This window comes from Neopelma chrysocephalum, unplaced genomic scaffold, assembly GCF_003984885.1.
Source record: "Neopelma chrysocephalum unplaced genomic scaffold, ASM398488v2 Primary Assembly neopelma1_23, whole genome shotgun sequence".
NCBI classification, from domain to species: Eukaryota; Metazoa; Chordata; class Aves; order Passeriformes; family Pipridae; genus Neopelma; species Neopelma chrysocephalum.
This window is the reverse complement of record NW_020897691.1, coordinates 31,096,947-31,121,188: the sequence shown is the minus strand read 5'-3', so window position 1 is coordinate 31,121,188 and position 24,242 is coordinate 31,096,947. Positions and strand designations below refer to the sequence as shown.

Here is a 24,242-nt window from a genome sequence, read left to right as displayed (position 1 = left end):
AGCTCCCTCACCGGCGGGAGGAGCGGTTCCGTCCCCGCCCCCTCCGCGCCGCTCCACGGGCGGGCCCGGGGGCGCTTCCCTCGGATGCCTCAGCGGCGGCGGGAGAACCGGCCCTCCTGGTAGCAGCTGAGGGGCGGTGGGCCCCGGCTCCGCGCCAGTCAGCGCTCCATGGGCTCGGGGAACACTGCAGCTGCTCGGCCTCTGGGGAACAACAGATCCACCTACGGGTTCTTCTTCCAGTAGTGCCGCACTTTGTTGTTTGCCTAAATGTCTCTGTTCCTTCGCTGTAAAGAGGCGCTGCTCCTGTGTACCAGAGGCGGAAGGGGGGCTGTGCGGCAGGAGCAGCCCCCAGGCAGCTGGAGCTGCATTTTGCAAGTCGTCCCCCGCGGTTTACAGGCACCACAAAGTCTAAATTTGGCTTCTTAAAAAGTGGACTGCATAACAAACCAGCCATTTCTCCCTCCCTCGAAGTCTGAGGAGTTTAGAGATTATATTTTTAATATAACCAGAAAATAGGGTTTGCTGGAGGCTTCGCTTTTGCCCAATGTCGTTATGAAAATTTCGTACCTCTGTTCCCCCCCCATCGTGTATAGCGACGCAGTGACATGCTTTAGCTATTTGAAATATTTTGTCTGTTAATTGATTCTGTTTCAAAATTGTGTTCCAAGCATAAGGAGTGAAACTGGTTCCCAGTTTCTCCAGCAGCATGTCTATTTCCTACAGTTACTTTGCAGCACGTGTGCACACTTCTAACAACAGCTGTGCTTGCATGTTTGAGTTCTGTCCTCATTGGGTTCAGTGTAAGCAGACTGTCTTCTGAATTACTACATATATTTTCTTGGTACCTCTGACTATGTATTTGTGTATCATTCTTATACATCCATTCAAGTCTTGCAACATCACAGAGCATAACTTAATCTCTGCGTAACTTCAAAGTGGTGAAGAATCCTAACAATCAAAACAAAAATCACTGCTCATTTAGAACACTTTTTGTTTTACAATATCACCAACATATGCTCTCTAATAAATGTACAAAATTTGTATTTTAATATTTTTAGGGTTGGTGGAGAGAAAAATCAACACTTTTCAACCAACCAACCGCAACAACAACAAACCCCCCCACCCCAAAACCCCAATAAACTTTAGATCCCTTATTTTCATGTTATGATGTATGACTTCAATGCGTAAAGTAACTGCCTTACCAGCCCTAATAAAACTAAGTTAATTTGAATGTCTAACATGGGTTTTTTTCTCCAAGTCATATTTAAATGTGTTATCTTAATGAATAAGAAAGCTGCAGTGGTTCACCTCTTGACTATATTGAATATCTCACTATCCATGAGTTCATCCTCGTGTGGAACTTTACAGGTGGTTTAAGTTACAAATCACATTTCTCTGAATTGCTACTTCACAAGCTATTGGCAGAGGACTTCTGCATCTAACTCCTGCTGGGTGAACCTGTGGATGGAACTTCAGTTACCTCTCCTGCATTGTTTGCAAATACATTCTTCTCCAGGCTATCTGTAGATGTTTCCTAAATCCTTACCTGAAGGAAATAGTGTTTACAGTAAAAGTCTAAGACTGCTTCAGGTGGTTATAAAGAGGAAATGTTTTAATTCCTGGGTATGTCTCTAGAAGAAAAATACATTGGTCTTTATAAAATGGTCCTGTTGTAACAAATTTAATAGATATGGTTGCAAAAGCACTGCTGAGATCTGCACTTAATATATAAATTGATCACTGTGAAAATTCAAAACAAGCCCTGTCTCCAGTATGTGCTTTCAGTATCAGCTTTACTCGGTTTATAGTGCTGTCTTGCAAGGTAGAAAGCCTGGCTGCTTTTTTCCTAAAGATAAGACTCAGTTATTGCTGCATATTTGTTAGCACAGTTACTTGGCTTCTGGTATGGCAGAGGTGTCATCTTTGTGATTTACTGGAGGTGTCCATGTGTGCTTCCTCAGACTGCATTTTGTAGCTTAAACAACTAGAGTAGTATGAAAAACAATGCAGCAGCCTGCAACTCGGGCAGCTACAAGAGCAAGTAGCTGATGCTGGTATGTAAAGGCTGCAATCAGGTAGTGGCTCCTACAAAAAACCCTTGAAAGTTATTTATCATCCTATTATTATCTAATAATAACCAGTAACTGGTATGTGTTTAGCTGAATAATGAAGAAATGTTTACTCAACAAGAAGTCATCAAAAAATATATTATGCCCATTTGAAAATCCATGAGTAGCCTCTTTTGAAATCATGGTGCAAAATAGGACAGGAAAAAGTAATTATTTCAAACAAGTGGATGGAGAAGTGCTGGCAGTTACCAGCTTGAAAAGCTCTCTTGTTCTGAGCTCGGAATGCTTTCCTAGTTTGTCTCTGCTTTCCGCTTGGAATGGCTCTCCTGCATAAATCTGTACTACTGTTTTTGCTTTCAGGTCACTTCTGATAGTCTTGTGTGGTAATAAAGAAAGAGACAAAGACTTAAAACTCCTCTGTTTATCAGTTTTACAGAACATAGTGTGTGCCCTCAATATGGGTACGTCCCAGGAGAGTACAAGAACTGCCCATAATACTGTGGTCGGTGTGGCTGGTACACATCTCATTTGTGTGCAATTGGGGCAGTACCAGCAAGGCTGCAAAAGAGCTGAGAAGGGCTCGTGAATCCCATAGGTAAGGTAAAGATTTAGTCTAAGCAGTGTGAATATGTTTGGATGTTCACGTAGCTGTAAAACTTGGGCTTCAGGCTCTGCCCTAAAGCGTGTCTCTTGCCAGCCATGGGTGAGGCTGCCTGTGGTGGTTCAGTCAGCCTGAAGTGTGCTGACTCTGCTTTGTGCCCAGCCATCACACAGGTAATCTATGACTGAAGTTAAACAGCTGTAGTTCCAGGTGAAGAATCAGCCACTCTCTAAACTTTTCTGTTCATCTGTCAGGTTGACTGTGGAAGGCCTGCTAAGGTCAGAGAGAACTCACTGTTGTAATGAAGCCAGATTTTGGTAGTCATTATTGAATTATGCTTTTGTTTTCTTAAGCTTAACTCTTCATGTTCCCCAGCAACACTGCTATCAGTGCCACTGGCAGCAGCTACTTCTCGTTATGTTCAACCAGCTATTGCGAACAGACCACTATACTGTGCTCAACTCTGAAAATAAGTGAGTTGCCTTAGTGACAGACAATTTACAAACTCATCCTTAAGACCCTGCAGGACTCCATAGTGGATCAGTAGTTCACCTCATTAGGTCCCACTATTAACCTGGGAACTTGCAGTACAATTTGTGCGGTCAGCAAAGCTTGAGTTATCTAATAGTGTATGTGCTTGAAAATTAGAAACGTTAACACAGTTGTGCCATAGAAAAGCCCAATGTTGAACCCAGCAAATAACAAGTTCTGTTAAAACAAGAAATGGAGTTCAGCAGTTGGTCAGACAAAGAGAAAAACTTGTTTCAGCTTGGCTGCCTGGTTTTGTTACACTGTCCAGTACTATCCACAGGTCCAATTACTGTGATGTATCCTAAGAAATGGATGTTTATTTACATGACACAAATACACTGCAAAGTAAATAATTTTTAGAACTGCAAGCTGATTTCTGTATATAATTGTACATGTTAATTAGTCATTTCCATTTAAAGATTTTGCCAGGGAATGTGTGCAGAAATAAAACTCATACAATGCCCAACACCCAAAAGTAGCTAAACAACAATACTACAAATTTTCACTGTAGTAAAAAAAAAAAAAAAGTCTAGCATTTGCCTATGGAGAACAGCAACAGTGCTGTATTGGACTATGAACTTACCATGAAGAAAAGCAACACAGCTCCTGTAAGGACAGTCAGTTTGTGTCTTTCAAAGATGATATATTTTTGCAAATGTTGGTTAAAAAAAAAGTCAAATACCATGGCAGGCTAGGATTCCTCATACTTAAATTTAGGCAACCAAGACACTTAATGTTTGCTGTTGCTCTACAATCTTTATGTAATCAAGAGATAAGTGGGACGATTCATCACTGAAGCTGCCTGTTGACTGCAGAGGAGGTTAATGATCTCCATTTTCTTAAGTGATGGGACAGTCTTTTTCCTTCTAAGGGAAGTACAGCAAAGGAGAAAAACTTCGGGTCTAATTTTCTCAGTACAGAATTAGTGAAATTGCCTACAGATAGCACTGAGATCATGTAACAAAATTTACATATAGCTTAAAATACACCTTTAACAAGCAAGGGGTTACTCTGATGTTACAATCAGGTCTGATTTCTAGTATTACAAGTGAAGTCTCCTGATATTCATTAGGAATGCCTCATATCCTATAGTTTTAAAATAGTTTCAGACTAAGACTAAAACTGGCAAAAATGGTATGACCATTGGTCAAAAGCTAATATTGGGATAGTGTATTTGTTAATAATTTAGAGAAAAGAAAGGAGCCCAATTTTTTTCAGCTGCCACAGCAGAAAGGCAAGTGCTGCAACATGGGCTCAGAATCCCTCCATGTTCAGTTATGGGAATGGAAGCATTTGTCTCCCACAAAACTGCTGCTTTCAGTCTTGAAATGCAACTCCCAAAGAAGGTCCTTTGTGGAAAGGGCTTTCTAGTCTCAAAAAGCAGGAAAGTTTAGTTCCAGAGTCTACCAACATCAAGAGTGAAAAATTAAATTCTGCTTTGAGAATGAAAACAAAGATTCTTGCATCATTATAGAAAACGTTTTATGAAGAAAAGACAATAGGTATCCTAAAAAGAAAAAATACTAAATACTCTATATTCTTCAGTTTTATAATGCATATTCTTACTCTTTAAAGTGTCAAAGACTACAAATCTAAGACATTTAAATTTAATTTAACTCAAACCAGTTAGAAAACAATCTAAGTTTTTTCTTCCAAAATAAGAAGAAAATAACAGATCATGAGAAAAACAGATGTGAAAATTTATTTAGTCTAAGAATGTTAAAAACTCAATGCTATGGACTCGTAATTTATAGCCAGTGCTTCTTTTAGGACTAGTGTTTTCCTTGAAGTCTGAGGAAAATGTAGTACACACATGCTGAAGTAACTGAAACGATGTAAAGGGAAGCCAGTCAATATGATAAAGTGGTTTCCACGTTGGTGCTGATTGCAGCTTGGTTTTCAACAATCTTTGGGATTTTTTTTCCCCAAGTATACCTTCTGGGTGGAATTCCTGCTGCAAAAAAAAGCCATGCAGTTCTTGGGACATAATTCTTCCCTGTGCTATGAGATTGTGTCAGAAGGGTTGGCTAGAGGAGTTTTCTCCTGAACTGGAAAATTCACTGGCATTCAAACTCTTATCACAGATGTACCATGGAGCAATCCAGACCGTGTCAAACCTGCCCTTAAGACTGATTTTTACAATGATGTTCTGATGAAATGTAGAAATCTTCTGCATTTTGCCCCATATCAAGTACAGTCTATTCCTTCTTCCATAGGAAAAGACAGTAAAGATTGAAATATTATGTCCTTGTTTTCTCTTTGACCTTTTATTGTTCTTTCTACATAGAACTAAAGGGTCATGGGAATTAGTTACACTAAGTGTTGGTAATGAGATTTGATGTGTCAAAGTGCAGAGAGAGTTCCTGAGAGCCAAAAGACTTTCCCACTGTTGTAACTAATACTATGCCACTTTATGCTAACTCTGTACCTCCTTACTCAGAGTTGTCTGTTGAGCTTGGAAACACTGCACACGTGTGAGCAGAGACTTTGCAGAATTCTCTGCACAACTGACTGGACTCACAAATATGGACACTTCTAGCTTTTTCCAGAATACCAGATACTGCAAAGATCAGGAGCACAATAGCACAGTGATCATCCAAGTTACTGTATTAATCCCAAAATCCAGATATTAACTTCTTTTAGGAATACATTTTACAGACTTCTCAATGCCATTGGGTAGAAAATAAATTTTTTTTTCCAAATTTCTTCTGGTTGGTTTTGGGCTTTTTTTTTTTTTTGGTGTTTGGTTTGAAGAGACTGATTTGGCAGTGGTACAGCTGCTGACTGTGGCAGACAAAGTAACTGTGTCCTTCTTAACTTTCTTCTCCATTCTGAAAGACAGGTGCCTACTAGTAAAAAAACAATGGGCACACCTTTTACTGAATAGGTAAATGTAGATATTATCATCTTTGTATTAGTGTTCAGTTATTCATTCCATATGTAAAAATGCACAAATGAAGTGGAGGATAGGAGAAAAAGGCTGATCCCTTGCAAAGCATGCAAGAAAAAATACGCAACACTCACTTCAGAACATTGTAACAAAATGATCTAGTGAATTTTATTTTGGGTAACAGCCAAGAAATCTGACATTTTGCCCAATATGGCTTTCTTCTAAAATTAAAAAGTTGCATATACCTACAGTTGAGTCCACCAGCTACCGAAAATCTGCTGTATACATCTTTAATCCATGGCAGCATCACCAGAATACAGCTTTCAGTGGCATTTTCAAGCTGAATTATAAGATAGAAGTTTTTAAATGTGCATTTAGAAGATTTTTATATTGTTTATATGAAAACATACAAATTTTTCATTTATACATATACTACATATAAAACTCATTTTAATTAGCAAGTATCTTCATCTGGGTATTTATCTTTGTGCATATAGCAAAAAAAGGATGTAGTTAGGGCTTCAGATGAAATATTAAAGTTCAAGACCTTTGTATATGCTAACTAGAACCTTATTCAAATAACTCAAACTTTTTTTTTCTTGCTTTTAAAAGATAAGAGATTCAGCTTAAAAATACATTCATAAAACAAAGACAATGTTCTCCCTGAGACTACCAGTGTGAGTTTCTTTGTGGTAATCTTTGAATGAAAAAATATAAAAAAGACAATAAGCTCTGGTTTTCTATATGCTACAACAAATTTCTCGAGCAACACTGACATCATAAAAGGTAGAGATTGGAGAATCATGCTCACTAGCTGAAAAAACATTTTCATATATCAGTTTAAGAAGAAGAAAAGAAATTAACAAAGGAAGGTGACTAATATCTAAGGAAACATCTGTACTGTAGTATGAATAAATGGGAAAAAGTTGGGTCGTTGCTTTTGTTTGTTTGTTTGGGACTTCCTTTTTTTATTTCAGACATGAATTTTATCCAAAGCAGGACTATATGCTCAAAATGTAGATTCTTGATTTATGCAGAGATACTTAGCAGAGTTTTCTAAATATATCAAGCATTTGTTTTTGTTAATATTCATAAAAGAAATATAGAACCTGTGAAAACAGTTTCTGTTTAAATTCAATGATAAAATGTTTGATTATAATGAGATGGCAAAGCCTCATGAGCAATAAGTGAGGAGTCAACCCCCAACCCCAGTGAACAGCTCCCAGTTTGTGGCTTTTTTCATCCTCTATCAAAATGACTCTGCTTTGAAGGCCAGCAGCTATGCTAGTTTTATTTAGCATTCTTCCTTTTAAACCCTAGAGACAGTTTTTAAACTGCTACAAAGTAACAGAATTGGGATGCATTAAACATACCCTGCTCAAATTGGAGAGAGAGTGCAAGATATATACCTTTTCCTTTTACAATTTAAGTTGTATTTATAGTAACCATGCAATTACATTATTCAGGGGGAAAAGCCTTACCTGAAATCAAAGAAAGCATTTATAGGAAAAAGGGGGAAAGCATTGTTTGTTCTACCAAAATTTATTATGTAGTAATTACAAAGTTTAAAGATTCTTCCATTTTAAATAAAAATAATAGTTATAATTACACATATTGTATAGTACCATGTCAAGTGATTTCAACGAATATAACATGAAATACAGTGCAGTTTCAAATCAGAAAGACAAATACTTTCTCATTCACAGTGTTTGACAAATTACAGGATAGCTTGTTCACATGAGGGTTTACTTAAGGTCATGCTCTTATAAACAGTCCACATCACGCTGTGCCACAAAAACAAACCATCTCTCAGAACGTGAAGTATCGGGCAAACCACTCCTGGCGTTGTGGATCTGGCGAAGCCACTGGTGAGGCATCAGTCGGAGGAGGGCTAAATTCACAGAAAGAAAAAAAACACAATTATCCCACAACTACACAAAAAGTACAACTATTAGGAGAAAAAAAAGAATCACAGAGAATATTCAGTAAGGAACACAGTCTGTTTTTCCATGGATTAATTATCAGTGTGCCCCAGGACATGATTTAATGTCTCCCTATAGAATCTGTGATCATCCACTCCATTGGAGAGCATCAGCAGCACAGACAAGTCAGTTCAGAAGCCACATTAGAGAGTGGGCAAATAATATTTTGGAAAAACATAATTTAGAATCTCATAAATAGCTGTAGGTTTTCAGGAAGAATAAAAAGAGTTTTCTTGGAAAAGCGTGACTGTAGAAGGTCCTCTTTTAGCATCCTTTTCCTGTGGTAAAGTTAATTTTGAAAAATATGATGCGAGCATCATATTTGTAGACATGTGCTCAAAAAGACTGGCTGGCAACTGAACAGAAATACACACTATTTTAATAGTTAACACCGATCATGAATATCACTTGCATTGTTGCTCATGCACACAATTAGAATATGCTCATATACTAGGAAAAAAGAAACTACTGTGCTACAAACAGGATTTGGTTTCTCTTTTAACATTCTCATAAAATGAGCAGGAGAGAATAATTTATATTTATTTACACAATTAACTTCCTTTATCAATAAAAATTGGTAAAAAAAGTAATCTCAATTATTGGATAATACAGGGCAAAAAACAATTTGGAGTGAAAACTCCAGCATCACAGTTCACGGGGTCATGCACATGCATGTTACAGATATCTGAGCATACTCATGCACATCACATGCACAGGAAAAAAATTAGCAACAGTACTTTTTTTCTTTTTTAAATTGTTTTCTTGAAAAATATTGTTTTCCCTTATCTATTTTGGATTCTATCATTTGTTCCCCTTTATAATTAGCAGTTGCTAGGTGTGTGATCTTTTGCATTAAACCAAAGGAGAGAGCAAACAACCAACAGTGGAACCACTTACTAGATATCATTTTAAGTTGCCAACTTAGAGGTAAGAGAACAGCACCTACTAAATACAGAGTACAGCACTTCAGTGCATTTAATATGTGGGCACATCAAGCTAAAAGATTAAAATCCTGCCTCTAAAATGCCATTTTTAAGTTATTCAATTCAACAGATTATTTTGTGAAAGAATTATTTGAGACTTTAATGCTGGTTTTGATTACTGGAAGCTCAGCATTAAGCACCTAAGCCTGCACATTTCCTGTTGCTGTAGGAAGGTTATTCCTATGAAACAATTTGATACAGGTGAGGAAAGGGGAAACATAAAACATTCACGTAGCATGGAAAATAATTTTCTTACATAAAAATCATTATCACATAATACTGAATAAAAGAAATTCCGTGCTTGTATCAATTCCTAAATAAAAATCAGTAAATAACACAAACATTTATAACAATTGTTCATATATGTAAACAACTGGAAGCACATGAATTCTGTTAGAGTATTTATAAAGGTTTTCAAAGTTCAAGGCTTAGAAAAAAGTGAGAGAATACTTCATATTTCAACAAGGTCTGCAATAAAAAGGAATACTATAAAGAGGTTATAAATACAATGTAAAAATTAAAAATGCCATAAGAGTACTTGTACCTCTGAAAGGCTGATAAAGCAAGTGGGATTCAGCTCAATAGGAATGTAAAATTTTCCTGAGTTAAGCAAAAAAAAAAGAAAAAAAAAGATTGGTGAGGCAGTGCTCACCTCAAAAACGTCTTGGGCTCTTTGGGTGGCATTGGCTGTGGTAGTGGTTTGCTGCTGTTGAACTCAATATCGTGGATGGGTGAGTTAAGAATGGGGTCCAGGCGATTAGGATGTCCATTGCCCACCACTCCGCTAGATTCCAGAGCACTTAGATTGGGGACACTCACAAACCTGTTTGTTGATTTATCGTTCTTCTTCTTTTGCTGCATTAAAAATAACAAATGTAAGGAAGCCTTGCACCTGGACAGACGAGGACATTGGCAAACTTAAAAGTTTTATTGATGGCTGGTTTGGAAGTTTTTTTGAAGGAGAGACTGTGACAGATTGGGCCCTTTCTCCAATTGTAGTTATCCTGTTTGCTTTGACGAGACCTGAACGCCACAGATTTTCACAAAAAAATCAAATTTCTGATCAAGATGATTAAGTTATTGTGACTTAGTGTAATAATCAATGAATATGTCATAGGAGGTCTTCCAATATAACATTTTGCTCTATTTAAACATTGGACATTGACAATCTTGTGGAAAACTTCCTTTCAGTCTGCTAAACCTTTCATGTTTACTCAAAATTTTCTTGATATCTGCAAACCTTTCACAGCAATCAACACCCTCATGGTCAGCAAGCATTACAGCAATATGGCTGAAGATACAAATATTACTGTACAGGAATTCAGTTTCTTGAATAAGGAAAAAGCCAGGCTTTGATGCCGTTATAGCTTCACTTCTGGACACCAGGTGGCACAACTGAACATTTTTCTTTTTGTAATACTCTCTATACTTCTGATAGCATTTCAAGGGACTCAAAATACTGAAGAAATTTATTTTTATATCACTATTCTACATTCCAGAACACATCATACAAAGAAGTCAGTATTCAACCTCTCTATTGATGCTTTAATGTAGAAGGATGCTTCAAATAATTCCATAGCTTTTTTTTTTTAAAATGGTTGTGTGACAGGAAACCTTGTGTATTTTCTGACTTCTATCAAATATTCCACGTCCACAATAAAATATTAATATTAAAACCATCTTATTTCTAAAAATAGGATTTTTTAACATACCCAGAGCAATGAAAAAAAATCTCATAAATATAATGAATTATGTATTATTTGAATATATAATAAATAATTTCCTTCAATTACCTACATGCAACCCTAACAAGGCAGCTAGGAGAAGAACTCTTAAGGGCTTATGAACTACATAAATTTGAACGAAAGTAAAAGACAAGTGCAATCTCATGTTGTTTCTATATAACATTTTCCAGTAGAATTCCACTTGAAACAGGAGAGCTGCTCTATTCAAGGGTGGGTGCAAGTTCAAATAGAGACAGAGAGTCCTATTGTTTGTTTCTTCTCTTTAGCTCTCTGCTGGCTTTGATTTCAGTGCCCAGCCTCTCTGGGCTGGCAGATGCAAATGCTACTAATTGCAGCCACACTGGTGGATGTGTTTGTCAAAATATAATTAAAAACCCCCAACAATTTAACCAAATGCTATAATAGAAAAAATTCTTTTCTAGGCATCACAATGAAAGATCATCAGCTACAAAGGATTAAACTAAGATTGTCCCATACACTTCTGCTTTAGTAGCTGAAGGAGCAAGAAATATTATGATGGAAGAAATAGTTTGGTAAAAGTAACCAACTGCACGTAAAATACACTTGCAAGGGAATATATGTTGTAATTAAAACAGTGTGTTAAACAAACTGTAGTCAAATATGTGTGCTCCACAGGTAGCCCATTTCTGGAAAATATAAGTTATCCACATAAGTGCTGAGAAAAATACTGCAATTTACATAGCATTCTCTATAAAAAAATCTGTGCTTCTGAAGTGGTCAAATCTGGAAAGAGAAAATTGTGTGTATTGTTTCCATGAAATTCATGCAAAGTATTAAGAAACTTCAGATGTAACAATATAATACTAAACAGATCCATTGCATAAATTAGAGAAGCTGTAATACATACTGCAATGGCTGTAATTTTGCATTAATATGCAAAGCCTGTAGTAACTCATAAATTCTGTCTTTTTAAAAAAGGAAAAGAGAATGAGATTTTCAGTTTCTCTGTAATTCATTCTCCAATAACACAGCACATGCTTTGACAAAATAAAGTAACATAGTCCACAACTCATGAAATGAGAGGTCAGAATGTTCTGGCATACAAGACACTTTTAAAGTCTAAACAGTTTTGAGTGATAGAAGCATATTATAAAAATATATGAATTATCACTATGGAAATCTGATGTTAAAAGTACTTTTGCCAAACACTTCAGATTTCATACAAAACAAGCTTATATATACTAGATGGTTACATTTCACATCTTTATAAATGAATGGTTCAGACAAACTTCCAAAATTTTCAGACAACCTTTATCACATAAAACCAAAGCATTCAAATTTTATCTGGATGTCCTGGTATTGTCTCTACTGGGCCTTAACTAAGTTCTTTTATGCAGTTAGGATAAAAATTAGGCATCCATAGATAAGCTTGTGAGATCTGCTGGGCTTCTGAAAATCATAGGAGAATATCGACATTTTACAGCTGAGCTTGTGCAGAAGTGTGAAATACGTTGATCTGATGTGAAACTGCAATAAGGCTTGGCTAAATAGCACAGCCTGATCCCAAACAGTGGAGCCAGAACTCCTTTTAAATAATGGGAGCCTGAACCTTGATCACCGAAGCACTCAGGCATCTGAACTGCTCATGTTGTGCCCCTTGGGTTAGCCTCTGTTTCAGAACCTTCCTGAATTCTTCTGCCTCTACAGCTGGGACAAATCTATTCCCCTTCCATGCAGGCAAAATAACCAATGGGTTATCACAAGGAGGAAGGAAATGTCAGAGGACTCATTCTTGTTCCTGAAGTGGTGAAAAGGAATAGAATTAAGGTACCTTACTACAGTCTATTCACGTTCCTCATAATGGAATGCTGCTGGCATTTGAAGTGACAGGAAGGCTACTATGCCTACGCGTACAGTAGCCTTCCCTGGCTGCTATTCAGCAGGATGGAGAGAACTGGAAAAGGTGGCTACTGAAGTGCTTTGACTTGTATAGGTGGTGATAATAACTGAGAAGGCTAGAGACTGACATCTGCCTCCTGCTGCCTCCACTGTCCATACCTGGTTTGTCACTCCAGTGCTCCAGTCTTACTCTACATCTTTCCTCATTCAAACTTATCCTATGCCCTTCTCATACTCTTCCCCTTCCACTTTTTACCCTTATTCCCTTCCTTTTAGTGTCACCTCTCCCTCTGTATTTCTAATGCTCTTCCATCCTGAGCACTTTCCCAAAATTGCTAAGTGCCCTTGCACTTTCCAAAATAACCAAGAAAAATTATGAAACTAAAAAACAGTTAGGGGCATCACTGCTTTCTATTGTATGCTACAGTTCTGCCCTCTGTTGCCTTTCTGTCACTTTTCAATTTTGATTTTGCAGTTTTGTGAGAAGGAACTGTGTTTTATGTCATACATGTCAAGCAAACCAGGGCAACAGCATCAGTAGATCTTTTAACAACACAAAAGAAACAAACCTACACAGAAATAAGTAGAGACAAATGGAAAACTATGTTTCTTGTTTTGAACATGTCTTTTAAGAGTGATTTATGTACAGATGCAGACACACACACACATATATTTCTTCCTTTTACTGTATATTAAGTTTAGATATCTTTTTCTTTACTTTAGCAATGAAGTCCATGGAACATACCTTCACCAATGGATTAATAACACCAACATTAGGGCTTGCATTAAACATTTTGTTGTAGTTAGTCTCCCTGTCAACTAGTTCCAGCTGATAGAACTTTTTGTCCTCCTAAAAAGAACAACAAATAGAAACTTCTTTTTATGCATTTTCAGTCAGTTAGTGGCCAAATCTGCCTATAAAATGTTCTCAAATAAATTTATGCTTACATTTTAAAATAAACTGGTAATTCTAAAAATTGCATTTCATGTTTTATATATTATTATATGTCATAATCTAAATAATTTCTATTTCTGTAGTTCTACGGTCCTGAGAGTGAGCATAGCCTAATGTGTTATGTGCTAGGAAAGACTCAGTATAGTTAACTTTTGATCTTTAATTAATTTTAATTTCCTTATTCCTTCTTGCTTCTTAATCAGGATCTAATCAGACTAACCCTAGTCATGGTGCTGTGCTCTGAATTTGGGAAGTTCAGTGGATCAGGATATTGGTCTTAAAAATCTCACAGAAGAGACTATTTCATATATGGCTTACATGGGCGGCTTATTCCAGGACTGGAGACAGGAGACATCTGATCAAGGACACACCAAAATATTTCTGTAATAATGTATTATGCTTGATTGTGGAAAACACTCTGTATCTTATTAGCTTTACTATCATGAGTAATTGGAACCACAGGAATAATGTGTTAAAGAATATGAATAACATGCTAGCAGGATTGGTTCTTTATACACATTTCAAACACTGAATTAGATTAACTTTTGTATCTGTCAAGATATTACACCAAGAGAGCATAGAAGTCTTACAATCAATTTCTTTATGAGCTGGTCCCGCTCTGCAATTAGGTCTTTCAGTTCTGAGATAAGCTGCAAGTCTTCTGGTCTTGATTCTCTGTTTTTATATTTTTCTTCCATTTCTTCTAAACTTTATAGAAAAGAAGAATACCCTCTTTAGCCTGATCCAGTGTTAAATGATGAGTGAATAGTCGCATTTTTGATTAGTACAAAAGAGAGTTCAAGGAGTAAAAACAACAGAAGATATCTTTCTTATCATCCTGTAAGGAAATTAATTTCTATGTTCTCATTCAGCTTTAGACAGTTAAGAAACAAAACAAAACATAAAACCCCAATAACAATAACTTTTTCTCCAGCAACTAATAATCTGGGCAAAATTCTAAAAACTTAACATCCTTCCTGTGCATGCAGTACTATGTGTTTGAAAAAGGTCTTTTGGAAGTCAGCCTGAAAGTAAGGCATTCAAAACCACAATATGGACAGGAGAATTACAGAAGACATACTTAAAATTGATTCTTATGTAAAATATAGGGACTATATAGCACTATATTTAATATTAATGTAAATTTAAAAAGCTAGCAATTCACTTTCCTAATGAGGAAAACCAACAATATCTTTTTCTTTATTTTTTTTTTAATTTTAAAAGAAGACTGCTATGATAAAGATGCATGCTTGTGATAACGGAGAAACTGGATAGACAGAAAAAGCTGACAGCATCTTCCTCAGCTCATGTGGAACATATTGGAACAAAGATATCCAAGAACACTGAAGACTAACAGGTAACTAACTCCTCTCCACAAAAGCAACTTAGTACCATTAGAGATGAAATAAAGGAATTAGCTGCAAAACAAAAGCAATAACACTTGGATATTAGGATATCTAGATTAAGAGAAATGTAACAACTGATAAACATTTGAAAAAAAAAGAAGAAATTTGAAATGCCCGGTGGGAAAGCATTAAAGGAGAGAAGTGAAATAAGCCAACTGAGAGAGGAATTGTACAAATAACTGCACAAATGTCCTTTTTTCTTAAAGAACAAGTTTTGAAGACAGGACAATTTCAAACGACCATGTCTCTTTTAAACAAATACAATGTTCATGATGCTAAACATTGTTTCCAGGGAAACTACTAAAATACTTGTCTCACATATTCAGCCCTCATGTAGATTAGCGAGCCAAGTTTCAGAACAGATTCAGGAAATTTAACAAACTTAATGAAAAAAGAAAAAAAATCCCAATCAAATGCTGAGAAAAATCTATGAATTTAAATCGTCTAACTCAAGTCAAACTTAGTTCCACAAGACACTTGGAAGTAGATATAATTTCTCACTTCAGATAAATATTTTATCTTCAAAATCAACTATATGATTTTTACTTTGATTTGCAGCTGAAAATGCAGCTAATATTAAATTGTACTGATAACCTTCAAATAACCTGTACATATTCTGATGAGATTATATAATATATTTACATAAAACAATATGAATGAGAACAATATGACTGTTTTTACTTGCAGAGAAGGCATTTGACTCAGCAGAACAGAAATAGCCACAGCTGGCTTAATTTTTGTGTATATATTTTATGCTGGGTTAAGCTATTGTATACAGATTCCCAGACTACAGTACGTAGTTACACATAGCTGTCATTTAATTTTCAGATACTTCAAAGAACTGGGTTTATTTTTCTATTTCAAATAGATAATTTGTAATTTAAGGACTCTAGTTGCACAGCCTGATTAATGACATCCACTCTCAATTATTTTAAGATAGATTCTCCATGTCATAGAAGTTCTTGAGGCCACGCTTTAGGTGAGGCTGAACCTGGAAACAGTCACTTGAGAAACAGCTACATAAAACTCCTCCTTTTTTTTTTTTTTTAAATTTGTTTGCTTTTTGCATAGTTTCCTCTTTGGACAGCTTCTTGCTTCAGTGTAAGTAGAGAGATAACACATTGAAAGCCAGGTTAGGGCGTCCTGGATGATGCTTCTGACTTAGGCCAGTGGCTGCTTCCTTGCAGCTCTAAGTTGAGCAAGAACCAGGAGTAAGGAGCCAGCCAATTCAGAAAATTTCTGGACACTCCAAAGCAAACAACTAAATGTGAAAAAACCTAGGGTAAACAGTTCCAAAGCCTAGTTCTGGTGCTCATAGGCCCCTTTCTCATACAAAATAAATGTAGCAAACAGGAAGTAGCTTACACCTAATTTACTGAATGGCAAGTTACCACATTTATCAGGGCAAAACAGTGTACATGTGGATGATTACAAGGCAGTGAGAACTAGAATTTTATACCCATTTTATGTGAGGACAATTTCCGAGTGCTCATTATCAAGAAAAAATTAGATGCATTTGGGTTTTATTTTTCATTTTTAACTGATATTTACTTTAAAACTTTAAACCAATTCTTTTCTCTGCCATAAATCCTTTGTGCTGCAAATGTAAATCCCTCAGTGACAAATTTGTATGAAAACTGCGACCAAACTGGTTACACATCACAGAGATACAGAATGAAGGATGCGAAAGACAGGAAAACAGTAGCTAGACAACATACTAACATGACTTCTGCCCAGATGTGGTCTAATCCCAGGTGGCATTTTGACTATGAGAAACACTAAGTATTCTCTTTATGTTATGCTCATATAATCCATTTCAGACACCAACTTTCCTTATCTTAGCAAACCTGAAAATGTTTGCATTACTCATGCTATAATCTCACTTCTCAGTAGCAAATACTGCCCTGTTTATAAACTTGTAGAAGCTCTTGTGTTCTCAAAAAAGATGTACTGAAGTTTGAGAAAAAATATTTGAAGTAATGTTTTCTCCAATTTTCTAGGAACTGCACAGATTTAATATCTTCCCTACCTGAAATTTTTGGTCTCAAACCCCTAACACTTTATCTCACTACATTCCCCTAAAGCTTATAGAATTGTTTTGCCTAAAGAATGCAAGACTGGGCCCCATACTTGATTGAGGTATTTGTACATCTGCACCTCTGCAATATCTTCAGGAACTTATGGATACACTCAAATGCAGCTACATACAAATTTTTTTAATGCAACAAACTTACGAAATTTGTAAAGCTGAATTAATTTCCTTGAGCAGCTCTTGGGTCTTATTAAAATCTGCCAGCATGCTTTGTTTCTCTCTGATGTGATCTGCTGTCAAGACATCCAGCTCTTTCTCATGTTTCTTGCTTAAATCTTGCTCATGCATCCTGTTTAATTTATTTTTTGTTAAAAAAAGAGTTATTCTAAAATCAGACTTGTTTGTTCATCATGATTTTCTGCCATGCTTCTAATGGCTTTTACACAATATCAGAAAACACAGAAGGAATTACTCATTCATCAAAACCCACTACTTACTGTTCTCCAATCTTCTAGCTTATTTCATGGAAAATGCATCTCCTTTAATGCTTTTTTAAATAAACAAACATAATGAATTTGAAAAAAAAAAACCACCAAAAACCAACACTTGAGCAAACTGTTACTAAAATATGCCAAAATGTATCACTGAAATGCAGCTTAAGTGTATGGTAATATTCACTAACTTTACTACTAACAGGCATAGCTTTTCCTAAAGAAGACTAAATGATATGTAACATCACTTGATTAAGAGGATAAATTATGAATTGCAAATGGTAAAATTTTTTAAATAAAACAATAAGCGAAACAATACACATTTGAGTTTAGAGTGAAGAAATTCATACCTGATCTGTTGGTTGGATTCACTATGTATTCTAAGAATTTCTTTCCCTTTAAACTCTAATTCCTTTGTCAATGCACTTATATTTTCATGAAGATGCAGAATCTCTTTGTCCAGTTCAGCTATATGATGGTCTCGGTGTCTCAGTTCATCTTGCAGATCTGATATTCGGCATAAAAATTCTTTCTCCTATGATATAAGTAGCATCATTTAAATATAAAAAAATATTTTAGATAGCCTTGTGTCTCAGAAGCACAATACTTGCTTCTGTATTGTGAACTGAGCAGAATTTTCCATTCAATATACAATTTTTTCAGTTTTAGATGCTGATACAAATTATAATTAAAATGAAGGGGTTCTTTTTTATTGTGTACAAGTGCAAAGAAAGAAGAAATCAAAGTTATGTAACAACCAATTTCCATTTGCCAAAAAAGTTAAAACCTGTCATTGTCATTGCCAGTTAAAATTTGTGTAGCTCATCACATTTTCCTTCTGCCCACACACATAACAAAAAAAAGAGGTATTGCTAAGAACCAAGGGCCCGGGCATTTAGCTTTTTCTGCTTTGTCAGCATACACTCTAGAGAAACTTTTTTTCCTTTACAGACCCATTCAATGGGAGAAAATTGCTCAAGATGTATGCCCTGCACGAACAAACACTGATTCAGAGGTCTCTTATCTTACAAATATATAGAAGGGTCATAAATATTTTGCAGCAGAATATGTTCTAAATAGTTTAGGTAAAATTTATATTGCTTTCAATAATAAAAGTCATTCTTTTTACATAAGAAACTACAATAAAGTTAATATCTGGGAAACTCATCTGGAGCCCATTCAACTGGCTTTGATAATGCTTCTCATCAGTTAAGAAATGTCTGTAATGAAAACAATCTTTTTCAGAGTTTTCTGTTTCCACCTATTCCACTTCTTACAATTTCAGAATAATTAATGACCATATAGTTTGTACAGAGAGAAAATCAGAAGATATTTCAAAGTAGTTTTAGGTATAATTGTGTTTTGTGCCTTCCTGCCTCCAGGAAATACAAATATATCCAAATGCACAAATTTTATAGGGCATCTTTAAGAATAGACCATTAAAAACAACTATCTACCTCACTATATATAGAGTATGTTAAAGTTATAGGAAAAAGCAGTGGAAAAGTTACATCCACATATTAAATATATCAAAAAGTAGACTACTCTACATCTATTTCAACTCTGATCCTGTGAACTGATAAGCATTCTAACACAAGTAAACACAATTACTTGCTTTGCCCTCAGTACAACTCAAGCTTGTGCTTAGCAGATCATTATGCTGAGTCCAAAAGTACAGGGTATGTGGTTGGATCAAACACTGGCTCTTGTAATTTAAACTTTTTTTTCTGACATCTCCTTTAGGTGTCAGACTCTAGGCTTAAACAACACATGACTGAAAATATATCCTCCTAAATCCTTCATGACAGTACTACGTTTTTGGCTCTAGCGCTAACACTTTTAAATCAGCAAGGAAGAGATAAAGAAGGGCTCATCTCTAACTGCCTCTGTTTTTCTGTAAAGCCTATGTCCAGCTAAGCCTGCTTACTCTGTTAAATATATTTCCCAAACTACTTCTCCTCCTTGGTGCTGGACTACCAGTAAATCAATCTTGAAAAGCCTATTGTATAGGCAAATAAAGAGGTAATTTTCTGATCTTCTTACTTCCAAGAGTTTGGATTCCTCTCAATAGAGATTAAACTTTGAATTTTTAGTTACCAGTAGAAAAACTAATAGTGTATAAAATGAAAATGAAAGATAAAAGTGAACGAATTAATTTGCTACTGAAAGCAAAGGTAGTCCATATTGTCTCTAGGGTTTTGTTCTTGGGGTTTTTTTTGTGCCTTTATTTTTTTAAGAAATAGTTGCAAGCTGTTACATCATATTCTCTGTTTTCTTTATGTTAATTAATCTTTTCTAATTTGGCTCCTGAGACAGAAAGAGACTAAGACATCTCTTAAGTCTGAAACAATCATTTGGTTATAAGCAACCATTTCTTTTTCCATATCACTTAGACTTCAAAGAGAAACAGCTTTTTCTTTTAAGTCCTGCTGGCAGTTGAGGATAAGTACAATTTGGGAAGAATGGGCACTTGCATCCCACAGCAAGCCACTGTGCTCCCAGACGGCTACACATTTCTGAGGAAAGTGCCTTGATACGGGAGACTTTAGTAGGCTTTGAATGAAGTTTGTAGAAGGAAAAAAAACTAAGCAAGAAAGTTTAGGAAACTGGTAGGAATGCATTAGCTGCTGGTGTCAGGTGACTTGGAAGGATTACATATTTGTCATTTGTTCACAACAGTTCTTTCCCCCAGCTGAGAGGAAAACAGATACTGATCATGCCATCTTACAGTCAGTTGCCAGCCATGCCCCTCACCTGTCGCCTGCCGATTTCTATGCTTCTTTCGAGCTCCATTTTGGCAGCTACCAGTTCTTGTTGATGGTTGTGCCTCAGCTGGTCAATTGCTGCTGCATGTTGATGATTGAGCTCTGAGCGCAAGGAAGCTGGTTACCAGGAACAAACAGAAAAGTTTATTTTGGAAATGTTTACATTAACAATAACAGTCCCGCTCCCTCTGGTATTGTGGCTGACCTAACACACTCTGTTTACATTAGCTAAGCAACTGTCCTGTCATTCTATTCCTGTTACTTTCTGAAATGTTCTCCATCAGGAACTTTGGTCGCTTACTCCTTCCAAAGAAAACTAGATAAGATAGGATAAGGGTAAGATATTTCAAAAGTGAACCTGTTAATGCTTATGCTGATTTTAAGAGGGACATTTAGGTCAACACTGAATGACTTTCAGATACACTATAGTGTTATAACACACACACATACACACATATAGATGTGCATCTATATTTGCATGAGTAGAAATAAAGTTTTTGAACTCATTTTCAAATTTGAAAACAGTATACCTAACATAGCTTTTCCTTCATCCTCCAGCTCAAATCGTAGAGTTTGAAGTTCCTGTTCCATCTCCAATTTAAAGCCTTCCATAGCTTGTTTATGTGTTTCTTTCAGTGCATGAAGTTCTTCTGAGTGCTTCTGTTGTAAACGTTCTTCTAATTCCTATGAAATCAAAATTGACAGAATTTATTCTACACAAACTTAAAAAAATTATAAAATATTACACAATAAACAACAAAAAGCAGGCATTGACATACTCTAGAAATTTTTAAAAATGCACTAATTTAACTCATATTTTCTTATCCTACTACTACATTTCTCTTTTCAGTGGCTCATGGTTATCAAGATGACCTGGACACAAAAGCCCTGTTCTGCTCACAGCTGGAAAAGATTAAAAAAACAATCTATGGATATATGTATAATAGCAAGCACTGTAGGGAAGTGCAGATCCACAGAGGGGGTTAGTGTGCACGCAATACACATTTGGAGATTTTGCTCCCTAAGGACACCCATGTTTACTCCCTACTGAACTGTATGAAGCATAATGTTCCCAGTGCACACCTTCTGGTTTGATTTTGAACAAAAGGAATCCTCCTCGCGTGCTCCAAGACCAGTCTATAAATGTGAACCAAAATACATTAAGGGTGGGCAATGGGAAAACTGATTGCAAAAGTGCACTCTAGATCTGAACTTAAAAAACCTTAAGACACCCCCTCATTAAGTACCATGCACTGCCAGCTTGCATTTTTAAAGATGTTTTAGTAAAGGTTTTAAAAAAATATCTTGGGTGAGACACGAAAATTCTCTTGCAAGTCGCAGAACATAGCTTATACAATTTTTAACGTAAAGAAAATATAAAATACATTAAAAAGGAGTCAATTGACAGAAAATACATGCAAAGTTAAGTAACTGTAATAGAAAATTCTTAGAATATACTATTAAGGGTAACAATGTCAAACTACCATAAAGAAATACATGTGTTGATAATAATGTTACATATATATATATATACACACCCACCTATATACATGCATTTAAAGCAAGACATGAAACAATGCTAATGTTAGAGATGATTTTAAATATGCCTTGCTCAGATTTAACTGGATAACAATATTACTGTAATACATAATCTGAAAAGGAAATTTAGTAGTTTGCGGATACTGTTCTTTACTAATTCCAACTGTGTACATAAAATGCTACAATGGCAACATTCTCTATAGAATTTGGAATAACCATAGAACATGCCTTTTGTTCTTGCTCTTTTGTTTCTTCCATGTTTTGAAAGGCAAGGATATGGGCTTCCTGAAGGGACTTATGCCTTTGCTGATGCTCCTCTTCTAATTCCTGGATCTCCTGAGTCAGCCTCTGTCGCTCCTGACTGAACTGGGCTTGTAGCTGTTGCAAAGAGCTCTGTGACTGGGAAAGCTGCATCTCCAGATTCTGCTTCAGTAAGGAGATCTAATCCACAAGAGAACAGCAAATATCTGTTAGTCATTAATACTAAAATCAACTGTAAAGAAAACATTCAAAAGAAGAAAGCACTTGAAATTTTAAAGCCATTGTTAGCTAAAAGACAGACAAGCAATGTCATCCATGTATGAATTTGCTGTTAATATTATAGGTCAGAAACATAATATTTGCATTTTAATGGTTTTGTAAGGATTATCACATTGGCTAGTTTATACTACAGCACTACCTGTAACACAATTTTTCATGGCCAAATTCTCAAAAATTATTTCTAGGTTTTATATAAAAGATCAATAAAAATGACACTATCAAGGTCTGAAATCAACCACTTGATTGTTAAACTATTCTTCAGAGGAACATCCATTCTCCAAGGATAATCTTGTGCTTGGATAGGGGAGGATGGCCTGCGACATCTACATTGATGGATTTTTGTATCTTTTATCACAGATATATCACAGAATATTCTGAGTTGGAAGGGACCCACAAGGATCATCGAGTCCAAGTCTTAGGTGAATGGCCCATAGGGATATTGGACCCACAACCTTGGTGTTATTAGCACCAGGCTCTAACCAACTGAGCTAATCTCATGTGTTATGGTCCTATCTTACTGGTAGTTTACTCATTTAGAAAGAAATGGTATCATAATATTCTACATCACAAATAAAAAGTAACTCTTTTTTGTTAGCTCAGTAAGACTATAAGAGTGATTTTTATGCTTGTTTTCAAGATCTAAGATCTAAGCATTCTGAATCACAAATAACTCATTTTCTTAGAAATACCTGATTTTACAAATGATGTTTTTCATCCAACAAGTAATATAGAAAACTGTATTCCTTCAAAAAATCTAATTTTATTTTTATAATAATATTATACTTTGTTCTGCACATCAGATATCTTTTTCGACTAAAAGTACTAAACTTATATTCCCTTTAGAGCTAAACACAGGAGAGATACTCTCCAATTCTGGAAACAAGATTTAACCAAAAGAGAATTTTGCTACAGTGACTCAAAGGAAGGAAAATAAAATTGCCATGTGACAAAGAATTTGAATCAGTAAGGATACTTTTCAAGCCTCAGAGCATTACATAACAGGGAATTATAAATTAAAGTCTGATAGTGTCATTTGATTCAGCATATCATAAAACTAATTATGACAAATTAATAACGACATTGCACATCAATTTATTGCATTAGAGAACATTAGTACCCACCACTTAACGAAAAATTAATAGCAGCATACCAAGTACAACTTGCAGCATAAACATTGTTGTCAAACACGTGAGTTTAGCTTTTTTCAGGACACAGCTGAAGCAGATTTGAAACAAAAAAGCTACACAAATAAAAATTAGCAGTAAAACAAGAAGAACAAAAAAGCACTGAGGTGATGGTTTTTTATGGAATTATATACTGTAGCCCCCAAACCTACTTTCTAGTTGTAACAGGTCAAGGTAAGGTTCATAATTTTACACAAGAAGTTACAATTTTTTTTCCCTTATGTGTCACTTTGCATTTATCTACACTGAATTTCATCTGCCATTTTATTGCCAAGTCCCTTGGCTTTTTACAGCCATTCTATAATTCTTCAGTGCTTTTCCCACCTTGAATAACCTTTTATAAGCTGCAAAGTTTCCCACCTTACTTATTAACAACCTGCAAAAGAAAATATGCTGCACATCTGCTAAACTCCACTGAGAATCTTTGTTCACTGTGGTAACGCTCTATTTAATACCTATTTTTCAACTAGTTATTTATCTATACAAAACCTTCCTCCCTTCTTCATATAGCAGAATTTTAGTTTCCTCAGAAGCCCCAGAAGTTCTTGGCTGATCTCTTTCAGCAACCATGGCCAAGGTTGCCAGGCTGGTCAGACAAATCAGCACAGACAGTATTTCAAAAAATAACAATTCAACCACATACTGTATTTTTTTCTCTTTATCCCTAGA

At 35.7% G+C, this 24,242-nt stretch overlaps 1 protein-coding gene and 1 long non-coding RNA gene across 8 annotated transcripts in view; one reads left to right on the top strand and one right to left on the bottom strand.

Moving 5' to 3' along the window:
* Window positions 1-106: 106 nt before the first annotated feature.
* Window positions 107-22,212, top strand: LOC113971916. The gene is made up of 3 exons (XR_003535704.1): window positions 107-800; window positions 2,498-2,664; window positions 22,118-22,212. It is a non-coding gene; the product is annotated as an uncharacterized LOC113971916 (long non-coding RNA).
* FAM184A (family with sequence similarity 184 member A) overlaps window positions 6,235-24,242 on the bottom strand; it is a 78,768-nt gene continuing 60,760 nt past the window's right edge. For 2 of the 7 annotated variants that reach the window (XM_027692363.1, XM_027692373.1), the window contains 9 exons: window positions 22,078-22,290; window positions 20,841-20,994; window positions 20,300-20,427; window positions 17,896-18,080; window positions 17,257-17,403; window positions 14,207-14,324; window positions 13,407-13,511; window positions 9,709-9,911; window positions 6,235-7,982 (listed from right to left, as the gene is read on the bottom strand). In XM_027692363.1, coding sequence (XP_027548164.1) covers window positions 7,901-7,982; window positions 9,709-9,911; window positions 13,407-13,511; window positions 14,207-14,324; window positions 17,257-17,403; window positions 17,896-18,080; window positions 20,300-20,427; window positions 20,841-20,994; window positions 22,078-22,290 — 1,335 coding nt within the window. In that variant the 3' untranslated portion in view covers window positions 6,235-7,900. Of the gene's footprint in view, window positions 7,983-9,708; window positions 9,912-13,406; window positions 13,512-14,206; window positions 14,325-14,993; window positions 15,035-17,256; window positions 17,404-17,895; window positions 18,081-20,299; window positions 20,428-20,840; window positions 20,995-22,077; window positions 22,291-24,242 lie in introns of those variants that run through there. The other 5 variants (XM_027692388.1, XM_027692395.1, XM_027692380.1 and 2 more) reach the window with 4 other exon arrangements.